General features: G+C 45.1%; 2 protein-coding genes and 1 pseudogene across 3 annotated transcripts; 2 read left to right on the plus strand and 1 right to left on the minus strand.

The window, feature by feature from the left end:
- Positions 1-5,291: 5,291 nt before the first annotated feature.
- LOC117848469 (uncharacterized) lies at positions 5,292-8,978 on the plus strand. Of its 2 annotated transcripts, none has more exons than XM_072292594.1 (4): positions 5,292-5,453; positions 5,536-5,642; positions 6,459-6,493; positions 8,552-8,978. In XM_072292594.1, the coding sequence occupies exons 1-4, from the start codon at positions 5,451-5,453 to the stop codon at positions 8,617-8,619; spliced, it is 213 nt and encodes a 70-aa protein (XP_072148695.1). In that variant the 5' UTR covers positions 5,292-5,450; the 3' UTR covers positions 8,620-8,978. The 2 variants fall into 2 exon arrangements, with proteins under 2 accessions (XP_072148695.1, XP_072148696.1); XM_072292595.1 differs by lacking the exon at positions 8,552-8,978 and adding an exon at positions 7,037-8,545.
- A 916-nt stretch (positions 8,979-9,894) lies between these two features.
- Positions 9,895-13,965, minus strand: LOC117848468 (trifunctional UDP-glucose 4,6-dehydratase/UDP-4-keto-6-deoxy-D-glucose 3,5-epimerase/UDP-4-keto-L-rhamnose-reductase RHM1). Its single transcript, XM_034729891.2, has 3 exons — positions 13,712-13,965; positions 10,884-12,458; positions 9,895-10,735 (listed from the first exon to the last, which is right to left on the minus strand). Exons 2-3 carry the CDS (start codon positions 12,429-12,431, stop codon positions 10,283-10,285), a joined length of 2,001 nt encoding a protein of 666 aa, XP_034585782.1. The 5' UTR covers positions 12,432-12,458; positions 13,712-13,965; the 3' UTR covers positions 9,895-10,282.
- Positions 13,966-18,511: 4,546 nt separating this feature from the next.
- LOC117848259 (noroxomaritidine synthase-like) lies at positions 18,512-19,861 on the plus strand (annotated as a pseudogene).
- Positions 19,862-21,351: the final 1,490 nt, after the last annotated feature.

The following is a 21,351-nucleotide window of genomic DNA, read 5'->3' on the forward strand; positions in this document are numbered from 1 at the left end:
GTTTTTTCCTGACTTTGAAATTCACAATCTAATGTACATAATTTCATTTGATTAAACCAATGCATACTTCTTATTTAAACCTAAATGCACAATATTACATAAACATAGTTTGTTGATAAAATGGCAAAGCTTGCTACCCTTACACATTCATGTCTATGTCTGCCTTATAGAGAGGTTCTTCAATTACAAATGATAGAGTTTCCTAAATATTTTTTAGATAATGGAGTAATGCCCTATATTTGCACTAATTTAGGATGCACAAAACCATTTAAACTTTAAATGTGTGCACTAGGATTTTAATCTTAATTTGTAAGTGGAGTCATGCACCCATAACTCCACTTCCGTATCAAAGTGTTGTTGATCAACATCTAATTCATCTTTGGATGAAAAAGTTTTAATAGTCTTAGTGTGTTACCATACATGACATATAAAACAAGGATTTGGTACCTGTCATGTTCTTTCCCTCAAAGTGTTATGCTGGCAATCTCATAATTATCTTGTTTTCTTCGTTGTAGCATGTGTGCTTGTAGAGTAAATAATAGTGCCAAGCAGCTCGGTCACTTTTCGGAAAAGAGGGATAGAGAAGGGTTAGTATCTGGTCACATATTCTAATATTCAATACAATTGTTAGCGTAATTTACTGTTCTATGGCATCATATATACCTAGGATGATTAAAAAAAATGCCCAGGTCATGTTGCTGGTGTTTTTAAATTTTAAGGGGACAATAAGCCTTCACTTTGTACCATTACATTTCCATGTTCCTTTTCAAACATAAGTGAAAATTGATTTAATTACTGTCCCATTTTACCTTTATTGAAGAATATATAGTTTGAAATCTGAAGAACTTGTGAAGTGTGTTGCCTCAAGTTATTACTGTCACAAAGACATATTATTGCCCATGAGATTTTGTGAAGTGTGTTGCCTCAAGTTTTTTTACCATGGGTATCCAATGGTAGTCATTTTAAACAAAATACTGAAGTATTTTTTCATCATCAGGTGCAACATGGCGTTGACTGTTGTGAGAACTGAATTCAGTGATACATGTGCCAAGTTGAAAGAAATGGTTGAGGTACTTCCTAATACAGTTTCGAACCATGTAGCATTTTTAGAGCCTAAATACTCATTAGTCTTCTTTTAAAAAAATGGTTTGAAGAATTGAGATATTAGCATAAGTGTAAAATTGCAGTTTTGCCATCAGAAACTTGGACGAGGATCATAAGGCAACGGCTAGTTGTTTCCCCTTACTTTTTTCTGAACCCTATATTTGACACTAGCCCAAACAAGTGAGTAAAAACTCGACCGGTAGGGGAAAGATCGCCCCCGTAGTGTTACATTAAGAAGAGCTCATTCGGAGTTCGGCTGAGAAAAGTCACGAAAGTTGGTCCCCTCATACATAGGAGAATCCTATTTTTGTTCTTCCACCCATGCAATAGAGAGCGAATGAGAAAAGAGGGGTTATTGTTCTCTTAAAAGAGAGGCTTTGAAATAGGAATCATGGAATAATGCTAAATTCAAATGTTTATTTCTTTATTTCTATAGTGTAAGAAAAATAAATTGAATGAAATTCGTGGATTTACCACGACCTTGGTTGTGACCCCATAGATAAAAATGCAAAATTTCTATCTTCGAGACCATTGAAAAAGGGCATTGAACGAGAAAGAAATCATCCACAGATAATCAAACTATCGTATGCCCTAGAAGTAATATGAGGTGCTCGGAAATGATGCCACCCCCTGTGGTTCGAGCCTTGACCCATGCTTTAAGGCCCAACCCACATGACCACCCCCTTACATGAGGACCCGTCCACCACATATCGGTTCACCCGAGTGACTATTTTATTTACCCAACCTAAAATTCGCTGCCACGGGGATTCGAACCCAGGACCTGGGGTGCTACTAAGGTCTCTGCAACCACTAGGCTGCAGGCCCCTTCACACCCAAACAAGTGAGTAACAATAGAAAGAACAGGTCAACAATAGTGACAACAATTATAGTGCAAAAAGTAGAACATTAGTTAGGATAGCTGAAAATCTTCAATAGTTAGTCATTGTTTTCATTTGAAATCTTACTTCATTTAGTGGTCACTGTCTATATCACAGTTTCGGGTACTTGTTTCATTTAATTTTTTTCAGTTTTGGGTACTTGTTTCATTTAAACAAATTTTAGTTTTAAATAGATAGTAAGTATAGTTTTAAACAGCTTAAACTTGACTAGGTTGGAGTGATTTTTATTTGCCTTCCATATCATCATGCCGTGTACTTCCTTACAACTTTGTGGATCATTAGAACTTACAAAAACCACATCATGTTCTCCTGGCACTAAAGTTTCTCATATTGTCTCATGCGTAAGTTGGCTTCTATTGCAGCTGAAGCAGAAAATCCATCATCTTTTTAATCCAGAAAAGAAGTAAGCGGAGCAAGCAAGTGCAGCAACATGTTGGGCAACAAATAAATAATAGACATATTTTGAAGTATGTTCACATGGCTGATCTTTGGACAAACTATTTTCTTTTCCATTTACCTGAAAAATCCTCGGATGCTTAGCAATAAACATCATAATCTTGCTATGATAACTTGTTAGAGCATTGATTATGATCGACATATGTGTTTCCATGTGGGTCTTGATATTGGTGGTATAAACTGCAGCTCATTGTACTATCCTGCCTTATGTTTTAAGGATTTACGAGTTAGTAATTGCACATAACTGCATCGAGTGGCTTCACTGTTGTTATCATATGAAATTATTACATTCCAACCAGGGTCTAGCATGTTCTCCCATTAGTTTCTTTCACCCTCCATTTTCCATCAAATAACTTTCTTCCTTTCTTACAATTAGACAAATAAGCATCCATGAGAACTACTTATGGTAACCATCTTCTGCATGTCTCCTGCTTGGTCCTCGTGGGACGTTTTCTCAAGTTGGCTCGGGTATTGTGAGTGAAAGTTTTGCTCGCCATTTGAACGTGCTGATGCTCCCATATATAGGCATAGTTTACCCTGCTTGGGGGCATTGCCGAGGTCACCCCATTGCTTTGGCTTTGTCGGTGAAAACTCGATACACTCCGTGGACGGATGGATGATGATTGGATACTTGGTATCATTCCCTCCTTAGAGGCATCGTCTTGCTTTGTCCTTTGAAATCTACCTCGGTTGACCAGTTGTTGTTCGATCATTTTGGTATTCTTAGTGGGTAGCCATGGTGTATCTCTTTGTATCCACTATCTATCAGTTGTCTCTAGTCGTTTAGTTGGGTGGTGGTGCGTTGTGGGTTGCTTTATTGTTGTTGTTGTGCTAGATCGTACGCCACCGTTTATACGGTTGGCTTGTAACTTTGTTCTTCACGGACTTTCTCGAAGTTGCATTACTCTAATTCTTCCCCTCTTAATGAAATATGTACACGACATGGTCAGGCAAAGAAGTGCTTAAACCGCCATGAGGAAGATGACCGACCAGCTGGATTTACAGGTCTCGATGTTCAGCAGATTTGGAAATAAGCAACAAGGAAGCCAAGAAATAATGTTTGTTGCAAACCGTGCATGTATCCAACGTGAAGAACCTCATCATGTTTGGGGTAGCAACTTATAGTTTGTCCGTTGTAATGGACTCAATGGACAAACTCAGCTCCTCACCTATTAATGGACTCAAACATGTAATGATAGGCTCATCACCGCCCACCTCAATAATGAGGTCCAAGACTTGCTTGGAGGCTTGTGGAGTGAGGAGGACACCTTTTTCTAGATTCACTTCATGGTGAAACCATCCACCCCAACGTCTAGGGGAACGAAATGGCTTTATATATTGTTTGCTTGTACGTTGAATTGGGAGATAATCTTCCATTTAAATAATGAAGTCACGTTCACTGGCCAAATGTGCATGAACCAATTTTGCTACTAAATGGTTCCATGCATTTAATTTTTCCTCAAGGATTGGTCTATGGAATGACATATTTAGAAGAGTTGTACTCGTAACTTTGATTAGCTCTATTGCTCTAGTTGCATTTTTCGTCTCACCACATGAGAAAAGATAGCGAAATTGTGATTGTAGTGGTGTGGTCCCTAAACAAGTATCTTTCTAGAAGAAGGTTTCGACTCCATCATTAACCTGAAAAAGTCCAACTATAAAAAATCATTTTTGACCTTCACATGAGAATCGCTTGGTTTTCCAATAACTTGTTTAGAGATCTACGCTTAAGTACTTATTTCTGAGAAGTCTTCACTAAACTCCATCCATATTAAGTAGATTATAAATCTATTTGTTGAGTATGAAACGTAATGTGAAATATTTCAAGCAGCATAACTATATAAGTTTTCATGTCTGAGCCGTGGTTAGCTGGCACCCAAGATAAAGCTTTGGTGACGGTTTTTCGAATATGCTACTATGAGATTTAGCTCTGTAGTCTTTAGCAAACATTGGTAAGCTTCCTTAGGGAGAAACTGGGCCACCAGATTTGAATTTTTGACAGCACGAGTAATCACATTATTCATTTATTCAAGGAATTAACAACGCTATTCAATTGTAGGTGACGTGGTAGCAAGGTGTTTATGGTGACTTCATCAATCTCAAGATCTGTCAAGCTAGTATCTCATAAGTGCTCATAGAGGTAGAGCTGCATCCCTATATTTATAGGGGTGAGTGTGTGCACGATTATGGGAGCGTCTCCATCTATACGATGATTCACCAAAACACCTCTATAAGGTTTCGCTCTTTGGTCTCTAGGATCACACATCGTCCATCGACGATGATCTCTAGGATGGCAGTCTCCACAAGCTATGAATCGTGCCATGAACTCATGTTAGATTTTACATTAAATATTTAAATACTCTCAACTACAATGGTCACTATGGATTATAGGGCAGAGGGTCATAGATCATGACCTTCAAAGGAGAGGAAGAGAAAAGTAGGAAAGGTATAAAACCCTAGTAGTTAGCATATCAAATTATCTATAAATTTACCACTATCAGTCTCGTGCTCTCAGCATTAAATTAAGATAGAAACTATTTAAAGTTATCCATTTTAATAGTTTAACATGAAACTTTTCAATTTTTGATTGAGTTCAGGTTAGAACAGAGTAAAAAATGGACTTGTTAAAAAAGATTGATAGCCTCCGTTTTAAATTGCAGATCGTTTTGGATTTTCTGGATGCATAGTTTTTAATATGTATCTAGACATAATATATATTTAGGTGAATAACAAAACTTATAAATATGGAAAAGCCAAAACGATCTATAGTTTGGAATGGGTAGGTTTTTTATATTTTAATTTAGAATATTTACCTATTTTTATTCTATTGAAAAAAAATTGGGGGCAGACACGGTCCAATGCTGGCGTTCGTTTCCGCTTCCCACAGTTCCTCCTCACGCCCGTAGATCCAGATTTCTGCTTCCCCCGCCACCTCGTCTCGCTTCGCCGGTGGTAGAACCCCAGCGACTGGGAAAGAGGGAGGCGAGCACCATGGTAAAGATCCATCCCGAGCTCTGCGTCCCTTCCCATGAGTCTCCCGCAATCCAGCTCACGTTCCCTTGTCTGATTTTGCAAGTCGGCGCTGTTCAACTTCAACTCCTTCCTGACCGTGGTGTTGCTGGTGATCTGCACCTGTACCTACATCAAGATGCAGTTCCCGGCCATCCTCAACGACCGCACCGGGTAAATTTCTTTCTTCCGTGGCTAGCTTACCGAATCGCAAAGAATTTGGGGGGGGGGGGGGGGGGGGGGGGGGGGGGTTCCATCTTGTGCGCTCGCCCACCTGTAGTTTTTTTAAGGTAAATAATTGGACAGTCAAAATCAGTGTGAAGGATATAGCCGCATGGTTGCTGTAGGTTGGGTCTATGCATTCTAGTTTTAAACTGCAAACGCCGTCAGATGCCCAACCATGAGCTGATTCAAGTTAGTTGAAACCTCTCATAAGGCTGAGCCTTACCATGAGAGAACTGCGAAGCTTTTTTTTTTTTACCCAGGTGTAGAGGTCTGATGTTTATAGTACTCCTAAGGTATTTGGCTATTTGCAGTTGCAGACTGCACAGGATCTAAAATTTATTCTACTATTTTGCACTATACCTTTGGTGACTCAAAAGGAGTTGGATGTTGTAAATCTGTGCAAATGTTTCGTTTTGACAATTTCCCCCAATTTTTTGTAAGGCCAATTTCTGCACAAGGATTTAACCAACTTCAGTTGATATGTACATGTGAATAAAGCAAGCCTCATTTTTGTCAAAGATGATGAACTTGACCTTCATAAATTTTATCAAATATTGCCAGTTGTTGTCCTGTTTCATGAAACCATTAGTGCCCATTGTACATTTAAACAATTAGCTCTCATTTTTTTTCTTAGATTTGAAAGGCCTGGATCCCACAAATTTAGAGCAAACATAGGACCTAGAAGGGATAACCATGTCTACATTGTTAATCATAGTTATCGGATTTTCTTATATTCATACTTACCCACATAATCTCTAATGACAGATTCCGTGGTTTCTTTTGGAAAGCTGCCAGGATAGGTATGCATCTTGCCCTGCTTCTGGCTCAAAAGTAAAATATACAAGCTTCTTTTCATTGTTCTTATGACCATTTCCTGCCACAAAAGTACATAACCCCTAGACCCTAGTAGCGTATATTTGGTGCTTTGCTGCTAGATTTGGTACCTAGTAGCAGTTTGTAGCCTCGTATCCAATCAGTTCAGGGGCCCTTGGTAGCAGGCGTGTCGCACCACATCAGCTGCAGGAGGAGAGCGATTCCAAATCATTTCTATGCTCTATGTGAACACTCTTGAGCGAATGGTGCCACCACCTTTAGAAAATACTAACAGGTGCTGGATGGTTTCCTTGGCTTCATTACATAGAAGACAGCAAGCTGGGTGAGGAAGGCACTGTAGCGAACCACACAGAAACTCTGCACCATACGGGTACCCCAGATTTCCAAATTCACATCCACAGCACAGACTTGATCGATTAAATGAAGAAGGCACTGTAGGCTGACTTGCTAGAGTAAACTCCTGAACTTGAAAGTTTCCAATCATGCTGATCAGGTACACCTTTCTGTAGGACTGTCCCATCAGATACTGAACATGGAGATATGCAACCAAAGCCCCGACTGATGAAGTGCTCATGATGTCCATCACCCAGTGGCTGTCAGTCAGCGCTTGTCCCACAGTACGCAGCTAAATAGATCAGCAAGGCACCAATGCATCTAGCTGTGGTGCCATTTCATATAGTCTGTCTGTGAAGACTGTTAGTGACCAGCATTCACCGTAGCCATAGCAAACAATGCCTTGGCATTCTGATGCACTTGTAGTCCAGCCCAAGGCCTAGATAGTTCTGTTTTTTTTAGCCGTAACCATTTTAATTGGAGAGCCAACCATGGGTCAGCAGATCATGGATGCCAAACCCTCCATACTCAATCAGCCGATAAACCCTTGTCCAATAAACAAGATGGTTACCAACTTACCATCCTTGGCTTGGTACTGTCCCTTCCAAAGGAAACCCATTATTAGTTTATCAATGGCCTTAAGCACCAACTGATGAATGTCCATGGATGGGATAACAAGGATGCCTTTCAACTGGACAGGTGATCAGCCACTTTTTTGGCAAACTGCTGCATCTTCCCTTCAGAAGGCTTCTTTATCAGTCTGCAGGAACCTGAGATGAGCAAGGCATTGAATATTCTTCATCTTGCACTGTAGCATACTGTCGATAATAACCAAGTCTTCCTCCTGACAGTGGATGGGAGTCTCTGAGCACATAGGAATAATGTCTTGAGCCCAGCATTACCAATGATTATTAGTCTGTAGCATTGCCATTTATTTTAGGTGTGGCATTGGCATGATCACTGTCCTGGCATGTGATGCCTGTTGCCTATTTTGACTGATGTTGCTGACATGTTCACATATTGCCAGCTTGTTGATGATGCCGGCGCTCAATTCTTTGATAATTTGTCAATATATCAAAGTTTGAAATGCTAGTGTCAGGCTGATGGTGCTGGCACATTGAAAGTATTTACTGAGCAATTTTATTATTATTTTGGACTAAACCCATATGTTTGAATTGTTTCATTTTTTCCTAGAAATTCCAGGCATCTTTTTTATTGTCTTGGCTTAGTTTATTTTTTTCTCTCGAACAACGCAGGAGAGCTGCGTGTCATTTCATTAAGATAGGTCTTGGCTTAGTTTAAGAATATCTATTGCTGTTTACTGACTTGACTGAAACCAAATTAGACACATGTAAAGTATTTTGGATTTATCCTGTGAAGTATCTTTTAAAGTTTGTAACCATAATTTTCTTAGCGCACTTGTCTTTTTTCCAATATGTTTTTTAAATAAAAATAATGAGCAAAGGTATGTACTTAAGATCATCCACAGTCCACACCAATACAGAAAGGAAAGGACAGTAGTTAGTACCTTTTTTATAGCACAAAATGTTGCTTTCTGGTTGCACAACTACACATGGTTGATGTTTATTCTTTTTGTGGAATGATTTCAGGGTACTCATTCACAGAATTGTGCAGTCCATTTATTTGTTAAGAAATCAGAATTAAGCATTTCTCATGTTTGTCTTTATCAGGTGAGCGATTGAGCCCTTGGGTATCATTCGGGTGCTTGGCTATGGGAATATCCACATTATTCTTCTAAGGCCAAAGAGTTAATCTCCATAATTTTAGTCTAGGATGCAGAACGTTGTTTTACTTGTAGAAAGAACTGTTATATTTCATTTTGGCCCATGTCTTTAGTGAAGCATTTTGCTTCAATTTTTACTGGGATGGAGACAAGCACCGGTCTTTGTAAGAGCTGGCATCCTACCACTCTGGTACTCGGGTCTGTGTCTAGAGTGGAGATGCAGAATGAGGGAACAGAAGGTAAAATATGTTGTACCATCTAATGTTTGATTTGTTATTATGATGTGATGAACAGTTCGATTGGTTCTCGTAATCATATATTGTATTTTGTACCCAAGAAAAACTTAAATGTATGAGAGTAAGTTGTTCTTCTAAGTCAGGGTAGTATCCGGTTTAAGTGTTCCTTGTCTGACTTCTTTGTCTGCATTAGTATCTGGGCATAAATTCAGAACTGTAATCTGCATGATAATTTTCGAAATTGAAGAAAGGCTAGTATTTGGAAGAAAATGACTCAAGAGACGGGTATAGAATGGAATGATGTGAAGACTGCCATAATCTTGATTTTTGAACCAGCATTTATGTCCAAAGATGTTTGGTGTTCAGGGCACTTGGATGTGTAACGTTCAGGCACTTGTATGTGTTATCTATTACATGCGAAGAACGTACAAACTTTGTCCGTACTGTCCTTTTTCTGAAGTGAATGCATTTGATCTGTCCGAAAAATCGATCAGGTTGGCGCTTGTGAGATCAGGGTAGATGAAAGGCTCCATTTTGCAGCCACCACAGTTTATCTGCATATAGCTCGGTTTCACGAGTGAAAGAAAAAACACTGGTGACCGCCTTATATTACTTAACATCAAAGGAGCCAGCAATCACCTTCCCAACTTTCAACTTGTACAACCAACAAGTGCTCGTGCAATCACGCTATATCCTACTTTATCATACATACATCTGGAGCCCCCGAGATAACATATTCAAGAGATTGAGTGTCTTGCAAGATCTGTCGACATGCAGGCCGTCTCCACATGAGGGTTGCTATCAGTAACCGGCACAGGCCTAGATCGAACAGAACAAGTTGTTGCCTGCACTCCAAGTATCTTCTGCGCCTTTAGCAACCTTCTCTTCTGAAACATGAACATGGATCGGCAGAATCTGTGGACTCTGTCATCATGTCATTAGGCAACACAGCACAGGAAGTGGCAGCATAATCATTTTACATAAGCTGCTGGGTGGGAGAATAAAATAAAGGGAACAGAAGGGAAGGGACAGCCAAGTGCTCTCAGTGTACAAGTTACACATTAAAATCTTGGGGTTTTCCCCTTTTACTAAGGATGAATTCTTCAGATAAACAACTGGAAGGAGCTTTAAATTGATAGGAGCCAGCAGATTAAAGAGTGGAGAATCATTCCTGACAGAACAAAAGTGGTGGTACACACTGGACCAAACATTTCAACTCCTCAAGTGATAGGCCTCTACAACAAATTGGGCACTCACCATGCTGCCATCAACAGACTGCCATGTATATATATCCTCTATTCAGCTGTGGATCAACCTATAGTGGAGATATGCTGCTAAGTATGATGAATAAACATTCTAACGAATTGTTTGCAATGAATGGCTCCTACATGCTTGCTTATAATGGTTGCTGTATTTTCTATAGTATCGACTGCGCTGTCTCTTCAGTTTATGGGCAGCTTCCGATTAGGCTCGAAGACATACTTGATCAATGAGTCCTTGATCGACAGCAGCTCGGGGAACTCCTTCTTCAGCTTGCTTGCATCCATTTCATTGTTGCTCCGGGGTGCGATGATAACCTTGGCCTGCTCCTCAAGGTTGAAGTTTGTCCACTTGAAGCTGGGGTCGATGTACTGCTTGTACATCTCCAGGATCTCGTTGTGGCTGACGACGCCGGGGTTGGTGAAATTATAAATGCCCCGCAGGTTCCTCTTCGCCATCTCCACTGAGATAGGCAAGAGCTCGTCCAATATTGTCATGCTGTTAGGGATGTTCACCACCTTGTTGTAACGGCTGATCTTTGTCACAAAGTTTCGAGGGTTGCTGAGGTCAGAAGATATTGGCATCCGGACTCGTAGGGTGCAGACATTCTCGTACTCCTTCAATAACTCCTCAACCTGCATTTTCCAGAGAGAACAACCACATGCTTATTAACTATTTGAAACATCAAAATGCCAACTTATGAGTTAAGGCAAAAACAATGTTACAAATATTGGAGATAGCAAAACCAACCATTACAAGTGTAGCAAGCATTTACCAACTTACCATTGCCTTAGTCTTCGAGTAGAACGAACCAGTAAAATTTGGTGTATCCTCCTCTTTGAAGCCGATACCTGACCCTTCTGGATGACGTGCATCATATTCAAATATGCACCCAGTGGCATAATTTATCATCAATAAGCCATGCTCCCTACACACATCAGCTAGAGTCAGGGTGCCCACAACATTGGTACGAATGGTGTCCGGCTTGTGTGATTCACACCAATCAACATTGGGTCTGCCAGTAACACCAGCAGCATTGAAGACATGTGTTGGTTTAATAGTTTGGATATCCAGGATGAGCGAAGAACGCTCTTGCAAGCGACCTTTTCCATATTCATATGGAATTCCTTGCTTCTCACATATTTTTCCAAGAAGTCCACCGATCCATCCTGTCCTACCATATATCAAGAACTTGAAGGCATGCGTTTCTGGAGCACTATCTGATGTTGAAGCCACCTTTGTCTGAATGTTATTGAACTGACTGAGTATTCCTTTAATCTCCTCAGAGCCCTCATACCCAGGCATCATTAGCGTCCTCGGATGAGGCAGCAATGCACCAGAAACATCTCCCCAATAATCAGAATTTGCTACATACCATTCCATTGTCTTCTTCAAGCCTTCCTCCCATGGGGTGCGCTCAGCCCATCCAAGGCTCTTGAGCTTCTCATCATCCAAGAAATACCTTTGATCGTTGAAAGGTCTGTTCTCGACAAACATGATGACTTTGTCAGCTTCCAAATTGAAAAGCTTGCAAACATCTTTTGCCACATCAATGACCGTCCTCTCTCTCTTTGTTCCAATATTATAAACATGCCCAACTTCTCCATGATGAAGAATTACCTCAAATGCCTCTGCAACATCCTCACAATAGAGGTAGCTACGGACATTGGTTCCATCACCATGGATTGGGAGGGGCTCCCCTCTCATGGCCAAGAGAATGAACTTTGGGATAAGCTTCTCAGGAAACTGATTAGGGCCATAGACATTATTTCCTCGAGTAGTTATAACCGGCAGGCCATAGGATCTCCCGTATGCCATTACAAGCATCTCTGCTCCAGCTTTGGTGGCTGCATATGGGTTAGTGGGGAGCAGCTGTGATGCCTCCTTGTTGCCAACAACTGCATCCTCATCTGTCTCCCCGTAGACCTCATCAGTGCTGACATGGATGAACCTCTTGATCTGTCCGGTGATCTTGCAGGCCTCAAGAAGAACATGGGTACCATAAATGTTGTTCTTGGTAAATTCGAAGGAATTCCCAAATGAATTGTCGACATGAGTCTGGGCTGCAAAGTGCATTATGGTATCAATGTTCTCCGTGACAAGAAGGAAGTTGACAAGATCAGCGCTTGCAATGTCGCCCTTGACAAACTTGAAGTTTGGTGAAGAGCTCACAGGGAGCAGGTTCTTCAGATTAGAGCAGTAGTCAAGCTTGTCAAGGACGACGATCTTGTAATCGGGGTACTTCTTGGTAATACGGATTGCGACATGGGAGGCGATAAAGCCAGCAGCTCCCGTAATAAGAATGTTCTTAGGTTTATATGCCGTAGCCATATCCCCTGTATGATTACTTTTGAAATCCTGCGTAATAACAAAGTAACTAAATAGGATCAGAATTGATAACATGATGATAAATCAAACGAAGCTGCAGATACAAATTGCATTCAAACAGGAGAAGCTAAATTAATTCTCACAGTTCACAATGATTTCTTAATTGTCATAGCATTCAAATAGGGGGAACATTACACGAATTGCATTGAAATATAATATTTACCATGGCTGATTTTGCGTTCAAAAATTGGAGAACACAAATTAACTCCAGATCACATAAAAAAACTCTATACACAAGATGTTGAATTAGGATTGCAAAAAAAAAAAAAAACAGAGAGAGAAGAAGAAATAAACAATGTAATCAGGAACACGAAAGTTCGATTTTCATAAGCAACATGACAATAATTCAGTGTCCCAGTGTGTGCAATTGTTGCCCATCCATAAATAATTTATATGTACATATATGCATGAAAAAATATATCATGTTAACCAATTAAAGCACAAAAACTGGAATTCTGTTGAAAAATGCCACCCTATGTGTAAAAATAAAACTGAAAACTCAGATCAGCATAGCAGCAGTATATTCCAAGCACTTCCTTGCAATTTACAGAGAAGGAACGCTGCATAAAGTTGAATGTACCACTAACTAATCTGTTGCCACTATAAATCTTAATCATCCAAAGCCAAAACAGGACTAGGTAGCACATTTCTGCATAAAAAATGGGATAAGATTTGCACTTATGAAATCCCCTAACACAATACAGACAAAACATGGAAATCAGCAAAACGTGCACCTAGATCTCACTTGCAGAGGACACTGTCCTTCCGCAAGCAGAGGGTCAGAATTTGATCTGTTGAGTATGATATGTTTTTCCTTGGCACATCAGGGAGTCAACAGGCCAATTTTTCTCAGAGCAAGCTCGATTCAGCTACTAAATCTCTTGCCACGCAAATTAGATCACAAGTTGAAATTCTTCGGTTCCCACCCAATCTAGAACCGAGGGAGGCAACAATGCATGGAAACCGAAACAAAGGACAGCGGAAGCTGTGATCCGGAAGAGAGGCGATGGCACCATTTTCTGCCATTCTCGCCTTCAGTCAGAACCGATCTGGGCCGGACAAACAAGCGAACACCCAGCACGCAATCGCAATGCAGGAGGCTGGGCGGCGAGGCTCCCGCAACCACGAGGCGGAGAAGGCCACGCGGCTCACCTCAGGCGACTCAGCCTGCCGGCGTCGATCGGAGAAGGGGGGGAGGCAGAGAGGGAGGTGGCGGTCCGTACCGTATGCGACGCGCGGCGCGGGAGCGGGTGGCGTCGATGGATGAGAGAAAGAGAGAGAAAGCGAGAGTGGGGGAGGAGAGGAGGAGGTGGCTAATAAATGCGGGCGGTGGTGGTGGCGCGCATGAGGGGGGAAGGCCAAGGGAGGGAGGAGGGGTCGGCGCAATGCACGGCTCCGGCGTGGTCGGTGGTGGTTGCGCTCTTGTGCTGTGGTGGTGGAGAAGACGCACATGCGTCTCCTACTATATTTGTAGCCTTTGTACAGGGGTGAAAGATTTGGACGTGTTTTAACCCCTGAATTTAAAACCCTTGGAATGTCTTTGAACTTAAAGCAAAGGTGTTTGTAGAATAGTTTTGTTTGGTACCATGGTGCATTGTGTAGTAGACGTTGGTGTCGCCACCGTACCGGTAGGGTTTTTTTTTTTTTTTTTGCGATGCGCAATTGCAGTCGCAGCTGGCTGCATTGAATTTTTTCCCCACCAAAGGCTTAGCCCCGCTTTATTAGAAAGCATAACAAATTATAAATTATTTTGGGATTTCTTGATTCATTGATTTATCTCTCGGTATAATATATTTCTTAGAAATATCATTTTGTAATTTGGAACAAAAGGACGAATGACGTTGGGTCATTACCAGTTTTACAGCAGAAGTAGGTTCAAAAAAGCTTACCACCGCAGGCCGCAGACAGTCTGAAACGACAGCCAAACTCGACAACAAATTCTAGCTCTAGACAATTCCAACGCCTCGCATGCATGATACATCAACAGAATTGTCGTTGCATTGATCGCCTACCACAATGACGAAAATCGCGTGATGCACACGCAGATGCTAGGCTTAACCGCTCCGATTCGTCGGCGGCAAGGTTCGGTCGTCCCGTTCCTTTTCTCGCCTTCCACGAGCTGAGAGCCTCTGAGAGACTGAGACGGAAGCGGAAGCGGGCTGGGCTGATGTGCAGGTAGGAATATATCTGAAAGACTGAAAAGCTCATGAAGGGCCAAGTCCCTGAACTCCAACAATTCAAAGAATTCTACAAGTAATTTGAGTATTGACATTAGCAAATAGCAATGTCAGTTGAGAAACTGGAAATATGTGAAATTGCCATGCTTTCAAAACCTGCCCAAGATTTTCGAACTTTGTTGTTAACACTTTCGTTGCATCAGTTTGACTAGCTAAGCAGGCAAGGGCTACTAGCGACGCTGGACAACATGCATCAAGTCCTCATGCTCCATCCATTAATGGTTTCCAAAATGAATGAAAGAAAGAGATTCTCTGCTGATGATGTCTATGCCAATTTTAATTACACACGGAGACACGATTTGAGATCTCCATCAATTAGTTCCTGTATCCTAATTCGAATATCAAATATGAAATACATTTCTTTAGGACTCGAAAGAACAAGGAGAACGGAAGGACATGAACTTCAATTAGTTCAGCTAATGGGATTGTCAACTACTAGGATACACACTTCCTGCTTGTGGCCACAGGTATGCGCTCGATCTGGATATGTTGGTAGTTTGGACTTTGGAAAGCACGAGTTTGGCCTAAACTGATGGGGAGATAATCGGAGACGATGAATTTGCAATAGGGAGCTCATCTCTTGCAAGTTGCAATCAGTGGATCGTAGCCCCCAGGAAGTGGTCGATCAGGTCGATTCGTTGCTACATTCGTCCATCCAGCATCTGGACTTGGTCTTTACCACTCGATTTCTTGCTGCCGGTGCCGCCGCAGGATTCCTGTGCGGGCGCAGCATTTAGCTTCCTCAGGCGGCGGCATCATCCGCGGTTCTCCGAGGCAGCGTGGAGCACATGGGTCTGAGGCCAATCGGCTGTGAATGTTGCCGTGCGTGCCCATCCGGTGCGATCGAGCTCGGTCGCGCGGCTAATGGGAATGGCGGCCGCCTCTGGCGTATATCACTGCGGCCTCCCGGAGCGCGGAGCACATGGGTGCGGATCTTTTTGACCAGGAGGCATTCGTAGGTCAGATGGGTGGGGCTGTGCACTTCCGGCTTGGGCGGAGGAGGACGGCGGCGGCGGCGGCGGCGGCTGCAGGCGGCGCCGGACGCGAGGGAGAAGGACCCGATCTGAACCCAGGGGGCTATATGAAAATGATAGGGGGCATTTTGAAAATAATCGGATCGCGATCAATAGTTGCGATCCAATCCAGGGGGGTTTTAGCAAAGTTCCCGATCGCGATTCGGCCCTCCGCCGCGATTCGCCGGAGCGCCGCCTCATGCTGGGGCCTCCCTTGGAGTTGGAGCACCTCTTCTTTCCACTGTCTATCTCGCAGCAACCCCAGCTCGCTGCTGCCGACCGCCGAGCACGTCTTGGTGATGCACCTCGTGGCTCGTGATGTCGTCGTTGGCGGGGCCATTGATGGCGCCGAAGGCGCTGCAGGGCGCCTTGCCGACGGTGAGCGCGCCGGGAGGCGTTGAAGGCGGAGAGGAGCTCGTCGACGGTGGCGATGGGCGGCGGGAGCTTGAAGACGTCGTTGTCCTCCTGCTGGAGCCCCACGTTGGGTAGAAGGTTGCGCTGGCCGTTGTCCAGGAGGATGGACGCCTCGCAGCCCTACCTCCATGGGAATAGGATGGATCAGCATCAGAGGAGGATGTTGATATATATCAAGAAGAGACGACAGTACCCGGTGGAAGCTGAAAAGAGGAAGGAAGAGCAGCAGAGCTGAGCTGACTGCCCTGTAATCCAGAGCTCTTGAGCTAAAAAGAAAATCTTTGCTGAATTCTAAGGGATAGCTGCAGACATTTATTTGAGGAAGTAATTGAATGAGAAAAGAAAGAAAAAAAATTGAGGACCGCACCTGATGATCACAGATCCTGCAGCCTGCAGGTGTAGAGATGCACTTGTTCTGCCTTTATTCCTTGGGATTCATACGGTATTTTATTGCTTGTTCATGAGTCGGTCAGTCACCTCTTTGGGCGAAGTAGTAATCAAGATGAGTTTTCTGGAAGAATATCTCTAGAAATTCTACTCAAGAAGGGGCGAAGGGCCTCGTTTTGTTGGAGGTAATTGATGGGAGGGTAAGGGAGTTTAGTATGCGACATTAAAATTTTTGATGGGTATGGAAATTTTAATGGAACGAGGAACGAGAGTTTAGAGGAGCAACTCCCACTAATCACTTTCCAAGGGAGGGGTGGGAATTGGATGGGAGTTTATTTTAAGTGCAAGATGGAAGCATCTACACCGTTAATCATGACTTAAGATATAATTTTCTCCCTCTAAACCCTTATACCAAACAAGGGATATGAAGTCTCACTTAAATTCCCACACTTAATTCTCTCTGAAAGACAAATAAGGGAATCTCACTAAAAATATTCACAAGTAAATTCCCTCCTCTAACTCCCACCATTAATTCCCATGCCACTTTTCATTAGTTGCCAAATCGCACCCTGAACTCCAACAAATCAAAGAATCCAACAAGTAATTTGACATTAGCAATGTCAGTTGCCAAACTGGAAATATGTGAAAATGCCATGCTTTCAAAACCTGCCTAAGATTTTCGAACTTTGTCGTTAACCTTTCGTTGCATCAGTTTGACTAGCTAGCAGGCAAGGACTACTAGCCACGTTGGACAACATGCATGAAGTGCTCACTCTCCATCCAATGGTTTCCAAAATCCAAAATGATGTCTATGCCAATTTTAATTACACAGAGACATTTGAGATCTCCATCAATTAGTTTCTGTATCCTAATTCCCATTATCAAATTCGAAATATGTTGGAAGAAGTATATATATTTTTACGACTAAAAAGAATAATGAGAGCGGAAGGACATGAACTTCAATTAGTTCAATTAACTCTTCCTCCGCCTAAACTGATGGGGATGAGACGATGAATTTACAATGGCAAGCTCTTCTCTTGCAATCAGTGGATCTTAAGCCCCAGGAAGTCTTCTGCCGGTGCTGTTGCAGCCTCGCAGGATCCCTGTGCCGGCTCAGCATTTCACCGAGCAGCTTTCGCAGGCGGAGGCATCCTCCGCGGTTCTCCGTGGCCAATCGGCTGTGAACATCGCCATGCATGCCTAGCCGGTGCGATCGAGCTCAGTCGCGCGGCGAATGGCGGCCGCCTCTAGCATATAGCACTGCGGCCGGCTGGAGCAGATGGGTGCGGATCTTTTTTAGCAGGGGGATGTGTAGGTCAGGTGCGTGGGTCTGTGCACTTCCAGCTTGGTCGGAGGACGGCGGCGGCTACTGCAGGCAGCGCCGGATGCGAGGGAGAAGGACCCGATCTGAACCCAGGGAGCTATGTGAAAAATGATAGGGGCATTTTGAAAATAATCGGATCGCGATTAATAGTTACGATCCAAATTAGGGGTCTATATGAAAATAAACGGGGGGCATCTTGCAAATAATCGGATCGTGATCCAGAGGGCTTTTGCAAAGTTTCCGGTCGCGACCCGGCCCTCCACCGCGACTCGCCGGAGCGCCGCCTCACGCCGGGACCTCCCTTGGAGCACCTCGTCTTCCCCCTGCCTATCTCGCAGCAGCCCCAGCTTGCACGGCGCAAAGGGTTTCCGGATCCCCAGTGGCCGGTTGGCGTCCAACCACGGCGGGCGGCTACGACAAGGGCCGGGACTTCGCGAAGATGTTCGACGTCGTCGGTGACGGTCTGCTGATCGCGGACTCCGCGTCGTGGGCGCGCCAGAGGCACGTCGCCGCCGCCGTCTTCGGCAACCCCGCGTTCCGGTCCTTCGTGCTACCCACCATGGCGCGGCAGACGGCGCGCCTGCTGGTGCCGTTCCTCGACCACGCCGCCGCCTCGCCGGGCGGCGTCGACAGATCGAGGACGTATTCATGCGCTACGCGCTCGACGTGTCCTACGCCTCCGCGTTCTACGCCGACCTCCTGTCCCTGTACATGGCGATTGGCGTGGCCAAGGGACCCCTGCGTGACCGACCAGCAGCGGGACCATTTCTCCCCGGGACTCCGCCGTCGGGTACATGTTCGCGGCCAAGGACCTCATCTTCGCCGCGCTCACCTGGCTCTTCTACATCCTCTGCACGCACCCGCACGTCGAGGCCAGGATCCTCGACGAGTTCAAGTCCCAGCGCCGCACCACCACCGTCCGCGGCGAGCACGCCGTGTTCGACGCCGACGCGCTCCAACCCGCGTCCTACCTCCACGCCGCGGTCCTCGAGACGCTGCGTCTGTTCCCGCCGGCGCCGTTCGAGGAGAAGGCGGCGGTCGGGGATGACGTGCTGCCGGACGGCACGAAGGTGGCCAAGGGCACCAGGATCATCTTCTGCTTCTACGCCATGGGCGGGATGGAGGAGATATGGGGCAGCGACTGCCACGAGTTCCGGCCGGAGCGGTGGCAGTCCGATGTCGGCCGGGTCCGGCACAAGCCGAGCCACAAGTTCGCCGTCTTCAACGGAGGCCCCAGCCCCCAGGAGTGTTCGGGCCGACGGAAAACGCCGCCTCTGGCTTTGATGCCGCGCGCGGCTGGCCGGGGCGGCGCCGCCCTCCGGCCGCACGTTCCTCACTTCCAAATGCCTGCGTGAATTTTGGTGAGCTCTTCTCTTGCAATCAGTGCCCAGAAAGTGATCAATCAGGTTGATTCGTAGCTGGATTCGTCCATTCAGCATCTGGGCTTGGACTTTGGCCTCGATTTCTTGCTGCCGGTGCCGGCGCAGCATTTCACCGAGCAGCTTCCGCATGCGGCGGCATCCTCCGTGGTTCTCGGAGGCACCCCCGTCGGAGGCCAATCGGGTGTGAACCTCTCAGTTCTGCCACTGCTGGAGCCCGCCATGCGTGCCCAGCCGGAACGATCGAGCTCGGTCGCGCGGGGAATGGCGCCCACCTCTGGCGTGCGCGCGTTCAGATATCGCTGCGGCATGCGGGAGCACATGGGTGCGGATCTCTTTGATCGGGGGGATTCGTAGGTCATATAGGTAGGGCTGTGCACTTCCAGCTTGGGCGGAGGACGGCGGCTGCGGCTGCAGGCGGCGCCGGACGCGAGGGAGGAGGACCCGATCTGAACCCAGGGGGCTATGTGAAAATGATAGGGGGTATTTTGAAAATAATCGGATCGCGATTAATAGTCGCAATCCAAATTAGGGAGCTATATAAAAATATTAAGGGGTCAGTTTGCAAATAATCGAATCGCGATCAATAGTCGCGATCGGTCTTTCCAAAAATTCCCGACCGCCATCCAGCTCTCCGCCGCGACTCGCCGGAGCGCCGCCACGCGCCGAAGAGGCTCCCTTGGAGCACCTCTTCTTCCCCCTCCTATCTCGGAGCAGCCCCAGCTTGCGCGGAGCACAGGGTTTCCGGATCCCCAATGGCAGGTCGGTGTTCGGCGCCTCTGGTTTCGATGCCGCGCGCGGCTCGTACGGTGGCGCCGCCCTCCGGCCGCACGTCCCACGCTTCCAAATGCCTGCGTGAAACCGCCACCAGCTCGCCCCGCCGGCAGCACGCGCTACCGCCCACACTCACCGCCGCCGGCCCGCTTCGCCCGTCCGCTCGGCCGGCCGCACGCGCCGCCCGCCTGCTTGCACCGACGGCCTCTCACAGCCCGCGGTGCCCTCTGCAACATCCAGAGCTCAACGGTGGCCTTGTAGGCTCTAGACACCTAGGTCATGCAAGACCGCAGGACTCGAGTCACTCTCCAAGTCTCCATACCTTCCATTACATCGTTTGTTGAATTCAAATCATGAAAAGCCGAGTCCCTGAACTCCATCAAATCAAGGAATTCAACAAGTAATTTGGCATTAGCAATATCAGTTGCCAAACTGTAAATATGTGATTATGTGAACGGCATGCTTTCGCCTAAGATTCTTTGAACTTTGGTGATAACACTTTCACTGCACTATTTGACTAGTAGGCAAAGACAATGGCTGTTGGACAACCTGCACGAAGTGCTAATGCTCCGTGCCTCCCTCCAATCTTTTCCAAAATGAAAAAAAGAAGGATCTCTTCAGATATCTACGATTTCTTTAATTACAGACAACTACACGAGGCATGATTTGAGACTTGAGAGCTCCATTAATTAGTTTCAGTATCCTAAGGATTATCAAAATATGTAAAATATGTTGGCATTTGTTCAAAGACAATAAATTTGCAATGGCGAGCTCTTCTCTTTGCAATCAATGGAGGTGAAGTACTGTTTGCTCGAGACACTGCCGTAAAGTTGTTCGACGAACAGATGGCCAGAATTGTGTTGAAAGGCCTGTTCGCTTCAGCTTATGAGCCGGCTGAAAAGCTGAAACGGCTGATTTGTTGTGAGAGGAAAACACTGTTTGGTGACTAATAAGCCGGCTGAATAAGCTGAAGCGAATAGGCCCGAAGCCTAAAAGTAATAGCAAACCGATCAGGCTGAGATCAGCCGGTTAGACCGGTTCCTCCAGGCTGTCTGACCGGTCTGGGTCTTTGTAGCTGGTCTGGCACGGCCAACCGGTCTGACCGGTGGGCTTGACCGGTTAGACCGGTTTGACCAAAGTGCTCAAAATGCAAATTCAACTTCACCATTGCGTAGATCTCGTCAAGACAATTGAAATGCATATGTGGAACATCCAATTTGGAGTCCGGATGAGAGAGATGTGTCTCTGGCAAGGTTTAGCCCTGTGCTGACCGGTCTGACCGGTCAGGATGGGCAGTCTAACTGGTCAGTCCAGCCTAATCTAAGTTAGGAGTTG

This window comes from Setaria viridis, chromosome 3 (genome assembly GCF_005286985.2).
Source record: "Setaria viridis chromosome 3, Setaria_viridis_v4.0, whole genome shotgun sequence".
Lineage (NCBI taxonomy): Eukaryota > Viridiplantae > Streptophyta > Magnoliopsida > Poales > Poaceae > Setaria > Setaria viridis.